A 12,646-nucleotide genomic window follows, 5' to 3' on the forward strand; every position below is an offset into this window, starting at 1 on the left:
GTCTCCAGACTCTGTCATGTCTGTCACATGTGCCCAGTGAGAACCTGCTTTCATCTGTGAAGAGACAGGGCGCCAGTGGCAAATTTGCCAATCTTGGTGTTCTCTGTCAAATGCCAAAAATCCTGCACGGTGTTGGGCTGTAAGCACAACCCCCACCTGTGGACGTCGGGCCCTCATACCACCCTCATGGAGTCCGTTTCTGATCGTTTGAGTAGACACATGCACATTTGTGGCTTGCTGGAGGTCATTTTTCAAGGCTCTGGCAGTGCTCCTCCTGTTCCTCCTTGCACAAAGGCGGAGGTAGCGGTCCTGCTGCTGGGTTGTTGCCCTCCTACGGCCTCCTCCACGTATCCTGATGTACTGGCCTGTCTCCTGGTAGCGCCTCCATGCTCTGGACACTACGCTGACAGACACAGCAAACCTTCTTGCCACAGCTTGCATTGATGTGCCATCCTGGATGAGCTGCACTACCCGAGCCACTTGTGTGGGTTGTAGGGAGGTCATACAGGCACGTGGAGGCCACACACACTACTGAGCCTCATTTTGACTTGTTTTAAGGACATTACATCAAAGTTGGATCAGCCTGTAGTGTGTTTTTCCACTTTAATTTTGAGGGTGACTCCAAATCCAGACCTCCATGGGTTAATAAATTTGATTTCCATTGATAATTTTTGTGTGATCTTGTTGTCAGCACATTCAACTATGTAAAGAACAAAGTATTTAATAAGAATATTTCATTCATTCAGATCTAGGATGTGTTATTTTAGTGTTCCCTTTATTTTTTTGAGATATAATATATACAAATACATAAGGTAGAGCAAGGGGAGGAGATCCAAGATGCTGGTGGGAAGGGGGGGGGGGGATGAAAATAAGCGCATACCTTTATCACTAGGCCCTGTTTGGCCGTGGCGGGCACAATCCTAAAGAGGCAAGTCCTCGAAAAACATCATGTGACAGCCTGTTATTTTGCTTCCTTTTACAAAGCAGGTTATAAATTCCATGTGCAGTATACATGTCAGAATGCAATGGCAGTATGGTTCCTTGATCTACTGTTATCAATTCCTTATCAACCCCCCTTCAATAATAAAATAAGCCACGAAGACCAGGCCACAGCACACATCACTGAGCCACGTAACTCAGCACATCCTTACTTATTTCTATTCCACAGCTTCAAAAACCCTTAATAACGCCCACATCCATCAGCAGCCAGCACACAGTAAACGTTTACACGCCATACCTGCTTGCCTGTGTGAGTATGTACCCATGTTAATAGCTACATATCGCTCCTACATTTGGTGCTACAGATGCTTTGTGCTGCCACAGAAATTATAATTCTATGAATGAGCGCCAATTCTCAAACACTCCAGAAATTATGTTTTTTAATTCTAGGATGCTAATCAGTACTAACAGTTCACAATTGTAAAAAATCAAATAAGATACTGTATGTAGAGATTAAACCAGCACCCATAGGTATATACCCAGTATATACAGTATAGTGTTCACAAAGAGGTACAGATATGGGGAGAGCAAAACAAGAAAGGTGTGTGATTACACATATAATATTGATCACTGCAAGGTGAGAATGGATGGAGACACTGTCTGTGTGATGTGGTCACTGCATCCTTCCACCACAGTAGTAGGGCCAAGTGGCAGCAGTAGAAGACAAGACAGTCAACTGCCTACACACCTCCTGCCCAGGCTGTAGGCTGCAACTGGGGCGAGGTCCCCCATGCAGGGGCATCACCTAACACCAGGCTATCATCTGGGTGACACACAGGAGAATGATATCTCCCATGCAGGGGTATCCTCTGGCACCAATCTGTCATCTGAGGGGGCACATAGAAAGGTCTCCCCATGCAGGAGCATCACCTAACAATAGGCTGTCATCTGGGTAAAGGGGGGGGGGGGGGGGGGTCTCCTTATGCATGGGCATCCCCTGGCAACAGAGGGGCACATAGGAAACTCCCCATGCAGGGGCATCCCCTGGCACATAGGTGGATGAGATCTCCCCATGCAGGGGCATCACCTGGCACCAGGCTGGCATCTGAGGGGCATAAAAGAGGATGAGATCTCCCCATGCAGAGGCATCACCTGGCACCAGGCTGGAATCTGAGGGGCATATATGAGGATGAGGTCTCCCCATGCAGGGGCATCACCTGGCACCAGGCTGGCATCTGAGGGACATATAGGAGGATGAGGTCTCCCAATGCAGGGGCATCACCTGGCACCAGGCTGGCATCTAGGTCTCCCCATGCAGGGGCATCCCCTGGCACCAGGCTGGCAGCGCCACCCTCCCCCCGCAGGGATCCCCCTGGTTGTTCCCCAGATGAATCGGCCTATTGAGGCTGTGCTCACTCCCCCAGACCAAGCTACAAACTCCCCCGCCTGATGCTCCCCCTCCCCGGAGTCCCCTTCTTGTCTGTGCCACCCACATCCGCCTTCCCCTGCCCGGGTCACACACACACAGAACAAGCCTCACCGGTCGGTGTCACCGCTTACCTTAGCCCGTGTCACGATGTGCGTGGCCAGCTTCACCACCGCAAAGTTGCCCTTGCCGATCGTCCTCTCTATCTCGTAGTATCCAATCCGGGCCGGGGCCGAGCGGTGCGGCGGGAGCTGGGTCCCGGTGCCCCCGGGCGCTGTGGCCGCCATCTTCTGCGAGGAGCGAGTCCCGGTCTGACCGGCGGACACCGCGGCCTGACGTCACGGGGGCGTGACCTGGTGACGGCAAGGCAATGGAGCGGGGTCTGGTGACGGCGCGAGGGGGCGGGGAACGGTGACGGCTGCAGCAGCAGAGCGGACTGGCGGGCGGGCGGGAGAGATGGCGTCAGGCAGGGGGCGTGGCCTTGCTGTCTGTATAATGTGTATCATTGGGTGACAGCTCCCTAGGGGCATCTGCTGCTGCTGCTGCTGCTGCTGCTGCTGCTGCTGCTATCACTATCACTATCACTATCACTATCACTAATAGTGCTAGTAATGCTCCTATCAGTAATACGAGTGCTGCTGCAGCTATCACTAATAGTGCTAGTGCTGCACCTGTCAGTAATACTAGTGCTGCTGCTATAATAGTACTAGTGCTGCTGCTATCAATAATACTGGTGCTGCTGCTATCACTAATAGTACTAGTGCTGTGCTGCTGCTATCTGTAACACTAGCGCTGCTGCTGCAGCTATTGTATCAGTAATAGTATTAGTGCTGCTGCAGCTATCAGTAATACTAATGCTGTTGCAGGTATTAGTAATACTAGTGCTGCTGCTGCTAACAGTAATAGTACTAGTGCTGCTGCTATCACTATTAGTGCTAGTGCTGCTGCTAACATTAATAGTACTAGTGCTGCTGCTATCCGTAATACTAGTGCTGCTGCTGCTGCTATCAGTAATACCAGTAGCGGATCTTGCCACGGGCAAGCAGGACTTTTGCCCGGGGCGCCGCCTTCCGGAAGGCGCTGGCGCCATCCGGAGGGCGCCGCACCATGGCAAGATCTGCTACTGTGCCCCCCGCTGTGTCCGCCGCTGGTCCCCCGCTGTGAAGGGAACTAGACGCTATCCGTCTAGTTTCCCTTCGTGGAGAGGACCTTTGCTGTGCGGTGCGTGATGACATCATCGCGCACAGCATTGTGGGACTGACACAGACGCTAGGGGTCATAATTGACCTCTAGTGTCTATCTATGCTGTGCTATGGGAGAGACGTCCTGACATCTCTCCCATAGATCCGAGGAGAGGAGCGGCGCCAGCGGAGGTCTGCAGCGATCGGGAATCAGGAGCGGGGCTAGTAAGTATTAATTTTTTTTTGTGTAAGCGGCGCTACTCCTACAGGGGGCATAACTGACCACACCCCCTGTATGAAGCCAAGCCCTATTTTCCGCCCGAGGGCGCCAAAAGGGCTAGAACCGGCCCTGACTAATACTAGTGCTGCTGCTAACCGTAATAGTACTAGTGGTGCTGCTGCTATCTGTAAAAGTACTAGTGCTGCTGCTATCAGCAATACTAGTGCTGCTGCTGCAGCTATTAGTAATAATACTAGTGCTGCTATCAGTAATAGTACTAGTGCTGCTGCTATCAGTAATACTAGTGCTGCTGCTATCAGTAATACCAGTGCTGCTGCTGCTATCACTAATAGTGCTAGTGCTGCAGCTACTAGTAATAGTACTAGTGCTGCTGCTGCTGCTGCTATCAGTAATAGTACTAGTGCTGCTGCTGCTGTTATCAGTAATGGTACTAGTGCTGCTGCAGCAGCTATTAGTAATAGTACTAGTGCTGCTGCTGCTATCAGTAATAGTACTAGTGCTGCTGCTGCTATCAGTAATAGTACTAGTGCTGCTGCTATCAGTAACAGTACTAGTGCTGCTGCTATCAGTAATAGTACTAGTGCTGCTGTTGTTATCAGTAATGGTACTAGTGCTGCTGCTATCAGTAATAGTACTAGTGCTGCTGCTGCTGCTATTAGTAATAGTACTAGTGCTGCTATTAGTAATAGTACTAGTGCTGCTGCTGCTGCTATCAGTAATAGTACTAGTGCTGCTGCTATCAGTAATACTAGTGCTGCTGCTATCAGTAATACCAGTGCAGCGGCTGCTATCAGTAATACTAGTGCTGCTGCAGCTATTAGTAATAATACTAGTGCTGCTATCAGTAATAGTACTAGTGCTGCTGCTATCAGTAATACTAGTGCTGCTGCTGCTGCTATCAGTAATACCAGTGCTGCTGCTGCTATCACTAATAATGCTAGTGCTGCAGCTATTAGTAATAGTACTAGTGCTGCTGCTGCTATCAGTAATAGTACTAGTGCTGCTGCTGCTGTTATCAGTAATGGTACTAGTGCTGCTGCAGCAGCTATTAGTAATAGTACTAGTGCTGCTGCTATCAGTAATAGTACTAGTGCTGCTGCTGTTATCAGTAATGGTACTAGTGCTGCTGCTGCAGCAGCTATTAGTAATAGTACTAGTGCTGCTATCAGTAATAGTACTAGTGCTGCTGCTGCTGCTATCAGTAATAGTACTAGTGCTGCTGCTGTTATCAGTAATGGTACTAGTGCTGCTGCTGCTATCAGTAATAGTACTAGTGCTGCTGCTGCTGCTGCTATCAGTAATAGTACTAGTGCTGCTGCTGTTATCAGTAATGGTACTAGTGCTGCTGCTGCAGCAGCTATTAGTAATAGTACTAGTGCTGCTATCAGTAATAGTACTAGTGCTGCTGCTGCTATCAGTAATAGTACTAGTGCTGCTGCTGTTATCAGTAATGGTACTAGTGCTGCTGCTATCAGTAATAGTACTAGTGCTGCTGCTGCTGCTATTAGTAATAGTACTAGTGCTGCTATTAGTAATAGTACTAGTGCTGCTGCTGCTGCTATCAGTAATAGTACTAGTGCTGCTGCTATCAGTAATACTAGTGCTGCTGCTGCTGCTGCTATCAGTAATACCAGTGCTGCTGCTGCTGCTGCTATCCGTAATACTAGTGCTGCTGCTGCTGCTATCAGTAATACCAGTAGCGGATCTTGCCACGGGCAAGCAGGACTTTTGCCTGGGGCGCCGCCTTCCGGAAGGCGCTGGCGCCATCCGGAGGGCGCCGCACCATGGCAAGATCTGCTACTGTGCCCCCCGCTGTGTCCGCCGCTGGTCCCCCGCTGTGAAGGGAACTAGACGCTATCCGTCTAGTTTCCCTTCGTGGAGAGGACCTTTGCTGTGCGGTGCGTGATGACATCATCGCGCACAGCATTGTGGGACTGACACAGACGCTAGGGGTCATAATTGACCTCTAGTGTCTATCTATGCTGTGCTATGGGAGAGACGTCCTGACATCTCTCCCATAGATCCGAGGAGAGGAGCGGCGCCAGCGGAGGTCTGCAGCGATCGGGAATCAGGAGCGGGGCTAGTAAGTATTAATTTTTTTTTGTGTAAGCGGCGCTACTCCTACAGGGGGCATAACTGACCACACCCCCTGTATGAAGCCAAGCCCTATTTTCCGCCCGAGGGCGCCAAAAGGGCTAGAACCGGCCCTGACTAATACTAGTGCTGCTGCTAACCGTAATAGTACTAGTGGTGCTGCTGCTATCTGTAAAAGTACTAGTGCTGCTGCTATCAGCAATACTAGTGCTGCTGCTGCAGCTATTAGTAATAATACTAGTGCTGCTATCAGTAATAGTACTAGTGCTGCTGCTATCAGTAATACTAGTGCTGCTGCTGCTGCTATCAGTAATACCAGTGCTGCTGCTGCTATCACTAATAGTGCTAGTGCTGCAGCTACTAGTAATAGTACTAGTGCTGCTGCTGCTGCTATCAGTAATAGTACTAGTGCTGCTGCTGCTGTTATCAGTAATGGTACTAGTGCTGCTGCAGCAGCTATTAGTAATAGTACTAGTGCTGCTGCTGCTATCAGTAATAGTACTAGTGCTGCTGCTGCTGCTATCAGTAATAGTACTAGTGCTGCTGCTATCAGTAACAGTACTAGTGCTGCTGCTATCAGTAATAGTACTAGTGCTGCTGCTGTTATCAGTAATGGTACTAGTGCTGCTGCTATCAGTAATAGTACTAGTGCTGCTGCTGCTGCTATTAGTAATAGTACTAGTGCTGCTATTAGTAATAGTACTAGTGCTGCTGCTGCTATCAGTAATAGTACTAGTGCTGCTGCTATCAGTAATACTAGTGCTGCTGCTGCTGCTATCAGTAATACCAGTGCTGCTGCTGCTGCAGCTATTAGTAATAATACTAGTGCTGCTATCAGTAATAGTACTAGTGCTGCTGCTATCAGTAATACTAGTGCTGCTGCTGCTATCAGTAATACCAGTGCTGCTGCTGCTATCACTAATAATGCTAGTGCTGCAGCTATTAGTAATAGTACTAGTGCTGCTGCTGCTATCAGTAATAGTACTAGTGCTGCTGCTGCTGTTATCAGTAATGGTACTAGTGCTGCTGCTGCTGCTGCAGCAGCTATTAGTAATAGTACTAGTGCTGCTATCAGTAATAGTACTAGTGCTGCTGCTGCTGCTATCAGTAATAGTACTAGTGCTGCTGCTGTTATCAGTAATGGTACTAGTGCTGCTGCTGCAGCAGCTATTAGTAATAGTACTAGTGCTGCTATCAGTAATAGTACTAGTGCTGCTGCTGCTGCTATCAGTAATAGTACTAGTGCTGCTGCTGTTATCAGTAATGGTACTAGTGCTGCTGCTGCTATCAGTAATAGTACTAGTGCTGCTGCTGCTGCTGCTATCAGTAATAGTACTAGTGCTGCTGCTGCTATCAGTAATAGTACTAGTGCTGCTGCTGTTATCAGTAATGGTACTAGTGCTGCTGCTATCAGTAATAGTACTAGTGCTGCTGCTGCTATCAGTAATAGTACTAGTGCTGCTGCTGTTATCAGTAATGGTACTAGTGCTGCTGCTATCAGTAATAGTACTAGTGCTGCTGCTGCTGCTATTAGTAATAGTACTAGTGCTGCTATTAGTAATAGTACTAGTGCTGCTGCTGCTATCAGTAATAGTACTAGTGCTGCTGCTATCAGTAATACTAGTGCTGCTGCTGCTATCAGTAATACCAATGCTGCTGCTGCTATCCGTAATACCAGTGCTGCTGCTATCACTAATAGTGCTAGTGCTGCAGCTATTAGTAATAGTACTAGTGCTGCTGCTGCTATCAGTAATAGTACTAGTGCTGCTGCTGCTGTTATCAGTAATGGTACTAGTGCTGCTGCTGCAGCAGCTATTAGTAATAGTACTAGTGCTGCTGCTGCTATCAGTAATAGTACTAGTGCTGCTGCTATCAGTAATAGTACTAGTGCTGCTGCTGTTATCAGTAATGGTACTAGTGCTGCTATCAGTAATAGTACTAGTGCTGCTGCTGCTGCTATTAGTAATAGTACTAGTGCTGCTGCTGCTGCTGCTGCTATTAGTAATAGTACTAGTGCTGCTGCTGCTGCTATCAGTAATAGTACTAGTGCTGCTGCTATCAGTAATACTAGTGCTGCTGCTGCTGCTGCTGCTGCTGCTATCAGTAATACCAGTGCTGCTGCTGCTATCAGTAATACCAGTGCTGCTGCTATCACTAATAGTGCTAGTGCTGCAGCTATTAGTAATAGTACTAGTGCTGCTGCTATCAGTAATAGTACTAGTGCTGCTGCTGCTGTTATCAGTAATGGCAGTGGCGTAAGTTTGTCCCAGTTGCCCGGAGGCAAGATAAATATTGGTGCCCCCCACCCTATGTTTTTAGATAAATATATGTATGTGTATGTAAATATATATATATATATATATATATAATAAACATATATACAACCACAGCACTCGCCATATATATATATATATATATATATATATATATATATATATATAAAAATAAGATTTTACACTTACCGGTAAATCTATTTCTCGTAGTCCGTAGAGGATGCTGGGACTCCGTAAGGACCATGGGGAATAGACGGGCTCCGCAGGAGACATGGGCACTTTAAGAAAGACTTCAGACTCTGGGTGTGCACTGGCTCCTCCCTCTATGCCCCTCCTCCAGATCTCAGTTAGAGAAACTGTGCCCAGAGGAGATGGACAGTACGAGGAAAGGATATTTGTTAACCCAAGGGCAAGATTCATACCAGCCACACCAATCACACCGTATAACTTGTGATAAACTACCCAGTTAACAGTATGAACAAACAACATAGTCTCGGTCCAAACCGATGAACTATAATATAACCCTTATGTAAGCAATAACTATATACAAGTCTTGCAGAAGAAGTCCGCACTTGGGACGGGCGCCCAGCATCCTCTACGGACTACGAGAAATAGATTTACCGGTAAGTGTAAAATCTTATTTTCTCTAATGTCCTAGAGGATGCTGGGACTCCGCAAGGACCATGGGGATTATACCAAAGCTCCCAAACGGACGGGAGAGTGCGGATGACTCTGCAGCACCGATTGAGCAAACAGGAGGTCCTCCTCAGCCAGGGTAACAAACTTATAGAACTTTGCAAAAGTATTTGACCCCGACCAAGTAGCAGCTCGGCACAGCTGTAGTGCCGAGACCCCTCGGGCAGCCGCCCAAGACGAGCCCACCTTCCTAGTGGAATGGGCCTTAACCGATTTCGGTAACGGCAATCCTGCCGTAGAATGCGCCTGCTGAATCGTGTCACAGATCCAGCGAGCAATAGTCTGCTTTGAAGCAGGGCCGCCAACCTTGTTGGCTGCATACAGGACAAACAGTGCTTCTGTTTTTCTGATCCTAGCCGTTCTGGCCACGTAAATTTTCAAAGCCCTGACTACATCAAGGGACTCGGAATCCTCCAAGTCACGTGTAGCCACAGGCACGACAATAGGTTGGTTCATATGAAAGGATGAGACCACCTTAGGTAGGAATTGAGGACGGGCCCGTAACTCCGCTCTATCCATATGAAAAACCAGATAGGGGCTTTTATGTGATAAAGCCGCCAATTCCGAAACTCGCCTAGCCGAAGCCAAGGCTAACAACATGACCACCTTCCAAGTAAGATATTTCAACTCCACTGTTTTAAGTGGTTCAAACCAATGTGACTTAAGGAAACTTAACACCACGTTAAGGTCCCAAGGCGCCACCGGAGGTACAAAAGGAGGCTGAATATGCAGTACTCCCTTCACAAAAGTCTGTACTTCAGGTAAAAAGGCCAATTCCTTTTGAAAGAAAATGGATAAGGCTGAAATCTGAACTTTAATGGAGACTAATTTTAGGCCCAAATTCACTCCAGTTTGTAGGAAGTGAAGAAAACGGCCTAGATGGAATTCTTCCATAGGAGCATTCCTGGCCTCACACCAAGAAACATATTTTCGCCATATTCGGTGATAATGTTTAGACGTCACGTCCTTCCTAGCCTTTATTAGCGTAGGAATGACCTCATCCGGAATACCTTTTTCCGCTAGGATCCGGCGTTCAACCGCCATGCCGTCAAACGCAGCCGCGGTAAGTCTTGGAACAGACAGGGACCTTGTTGTAACAGGTCCTGCCTTAGAGGAAGAGGCCACGGATCTTCTGTGAGCATTTCTTGCAGATCCGGATACCAGGTCCTTCGTGGCCAATCTGGAACAATGAGAATTGTTCTCACTCCTCTTCTTCTTCTTATCCTCAACACCTTGGGTATGAGAGGAAGAGGAGGAAACACATATACCGACTGGAACACCCACGGTGTCACTAGGGCGTCCACAGCTACCGCCTGAGGGTCTCTTGACCTGGCGCAATACCTTTGTAGCTTTTTGTTGAGACGGGATGCCATCATGTCTATTTGGGGTAGTCCCCACCGACTTGCAATGTGCGCAAAGACTTCCTGATGAAGTCGCCACTCTCCCGGATGCAGATCGTGTCTGCTGAGGAAGTCTGCTTCCCAGTTGTCCACTCCCGGAATGAACACTGCTGACAGAGCGCTTACATGATTCTCCGCCCAGCAAAGAATTCTGGTGGCTTCCGCCATTGCCACTCTGCTCCTTGTGCCGCCTTGGCGGTTTACATGAGCTACTGCGGTGATGTTGTCTGACTGGATCAGAACTGGTCGATTGCGAAGTAAGATCTCCGCTTGACGTAGGGCGTTGTATATGGCCCTTAGTTCCAGGATGTTGAAGTGAAGACAAGTCTCTTGACTTGACCAAAGTCCTTGGAAATTTCTTCCCTGTGAGACTGCTCCCCAACCTCGGAGGCTCGCATCCGTGGTCACCAGGATCCAGTCCTGAATGCCGAACCTGCGGCCTTCCAGGAGGTGAGCACTGTGCAGCCACCACAGGAGAGATATCCTGGCTCTGGGAGACAGGGTGATCCTTTGATGCATTTGTAAATGAGACCCGGACCATTTGTCCAGTAGGTCCCATTGAAAAGTCCTCGCATGGAACCTGCCGAAGGGGATGGCCTCGTACGATGCCACCATCTTCCCCAGGACACGGGTGCAGTGAAGCACTGAAACCTTTTTTGGCTTTAATAGGTTCCTGACCAGAGCTATGAGCTCCTGAGCCTTTTCCATCGGAAGAAAAACCTTTTTCTGTTCTGTGTCCAGAATCAGGCCCAAAAAGGTCAGACGCGTTGTAGGAAACAGCTGGGACTTCGGAATATTGAGAATCCAGCCGTGCTGTTGCAACGTCCTCACTGACAGTGACACGCTGTCCAGTAACTTCTCTCGAGATCTCGCCTTTATGAGGAGATCGTCCAAGTATGGGACAATTGTGACACCCTGCTTGCGCAGGAGCACCATCATTTCCGCCATTACCTTGGTGAAATTTTCTCGGGGCCGTGGAAAGCCCAAACGGCAACGTCTGAAATTGGTAATGACAGTCCTGTACCGCAAATCTCAGGAACGCCTGGTGAGGAAGAAAAATCGGAACATGAAGGTAAGCATCCTTTATGTCCAGGGAAACCATCCAATCCCCCCCCCCCCCCTCCAGGCTGGCGATGACCGCTCTGAGCGATTCCATCTTGAACTTGAATTTTTTTCAAGTACAGGTTCAGGGATTTCAGATTCAAAATGGGTCTGACCGAACCGTCCGGTTTCGGAACCACAAACAGGGTTGAGTAATACCCCTTTCCTTGCTGGAGAAGAGGAACCTTGACTATCACCTGTTGCAGGTACAATTTTTGAATTGCAGTTAACACTAACTCCCTTTCTGACGGAGAAGCTGGCAGAGCCGATTTGAAAAACCGGCGAGGAGGCATCTCTTCGAATTCCAGCCTGTATCCTTGAGAAACAATCTCTATTGCCCAGGGATCCACCTGTGAGTGAACCCAGACGTGGCTGAAAAATCGAAGACGTGCCCCCACTTGATCTGGCCCCCCCAGGGTAGCCCCAGCGTCATGCTGTGGATCTTGCAGACGTAGGGGGGGACTTCTGCTCCTGGGAACTAGCTGTGTGCAGCTTTTTTCCATTGCCTTTACCTCTGGCAAGAAAGGACGATCCCCGTACCTTTTTGCTTTTATTTGAACGAAAGGACTGCATTTGGTAATGAGGTGCCTTCTTAGTATGTTGTGGGGGAACATAAGGTAAAAAATTCGATTTACCAGCCGTAGCAGTAGAGACAAGGTCCGAGAGGCCTTCTCCAAACAACTACTCCCCCTTGTAAGGCAACGACTCCATATGCTGCTTTGAGTCGGCATCCCCCGTCCACTGTCGGGTCCACAAGAGTCGCCTAGCAGAAATAGACATAGCATTTATTCTGGAGCTTAGTAAACAAATGTCTCTTTGAGCATCCCTCATATATAACGCAGCATCCTTGATATGCTCTAGGGTCATTAGAATGGTATCCTTATCAAGGGTCTCAATCTCCGTAGACAAGGAATCTGTCCATGCTGCGACAGCACTACAAACCCAGGCCGATGCCATAGCCGGCCTAACAATAGTACCAGAATGTGTGTAAATGTACTTCATGGTAACTTCCAGCTTACGGTCCGCAGGATCCTTGAGGGTAGCAGTATCCTGGGAAGGCAGTGCCACCTTCTTGGATTAGCGTGTCAACGCCTTGTCTACTTTAGGCGAAGATTCCCATCGTATCCTGTCCTTTTGTGGGAAGGGATACGCCATAAGAATCCTTTTGGGAACTTGTAGTCTCCTGTCTGGAGATTCCCAAGCCTTTTCGCACAATTCGCTTAGCTCAAATGAGGACGGAATGGTGATCTCAGGCCTTTTCTCTTTATACATGTGTACCCTCGTGTCAGGGACAG

General features: G+C 48.5%; 1 protein-coding gene across 2 annotated transcripts in view; it reads right to left on the minus strand.

The window, feature by feature from the left end:
* The window catches only part of SIK3 (SIK family kinase 3), a 453,545-nt gene that overhangs the window by 315,773 nt on the left and 125,126 nt on the right, over positions 1 to 12,646 (minus strand). Inside the window, exon 1 of one of the 2 annotated variants that reach the window (XM_063943296.1) lies at positions 2,500 to 2,772. The exons of the other annotated variant lie outside the window; for it this stretch is intronic. Coding sequence (XP_063799366.1) covers positions 2,500 to 2,652 — 153 coding nt within the window. The 5' untranslated portion in view covers positions 2,653 to 2,772. Of the gene's footprint in view, positions 1 to 2,499; positions 2,773 to 12,646 lie in introns of those variants that run through there. 2 annotated transcript variants of the gene reach the window in all.

This window comes from Pseudophryne corroboree, chromosome 10 (genome assembly GCF_028390025.1).
Source record: "Pseudophryne corroboree isolate aPseCor3 chromosome 10, aPseCor3.hap2, whole genome shotgun sequence".
In the NCBI taxonomy this organism is placed as follows: Eukaryota; Metazoa; Chordata; class Amphibia; order Anura; family Myobatrachidae; genus Pseudophryne; species Pseudophryne corroboree.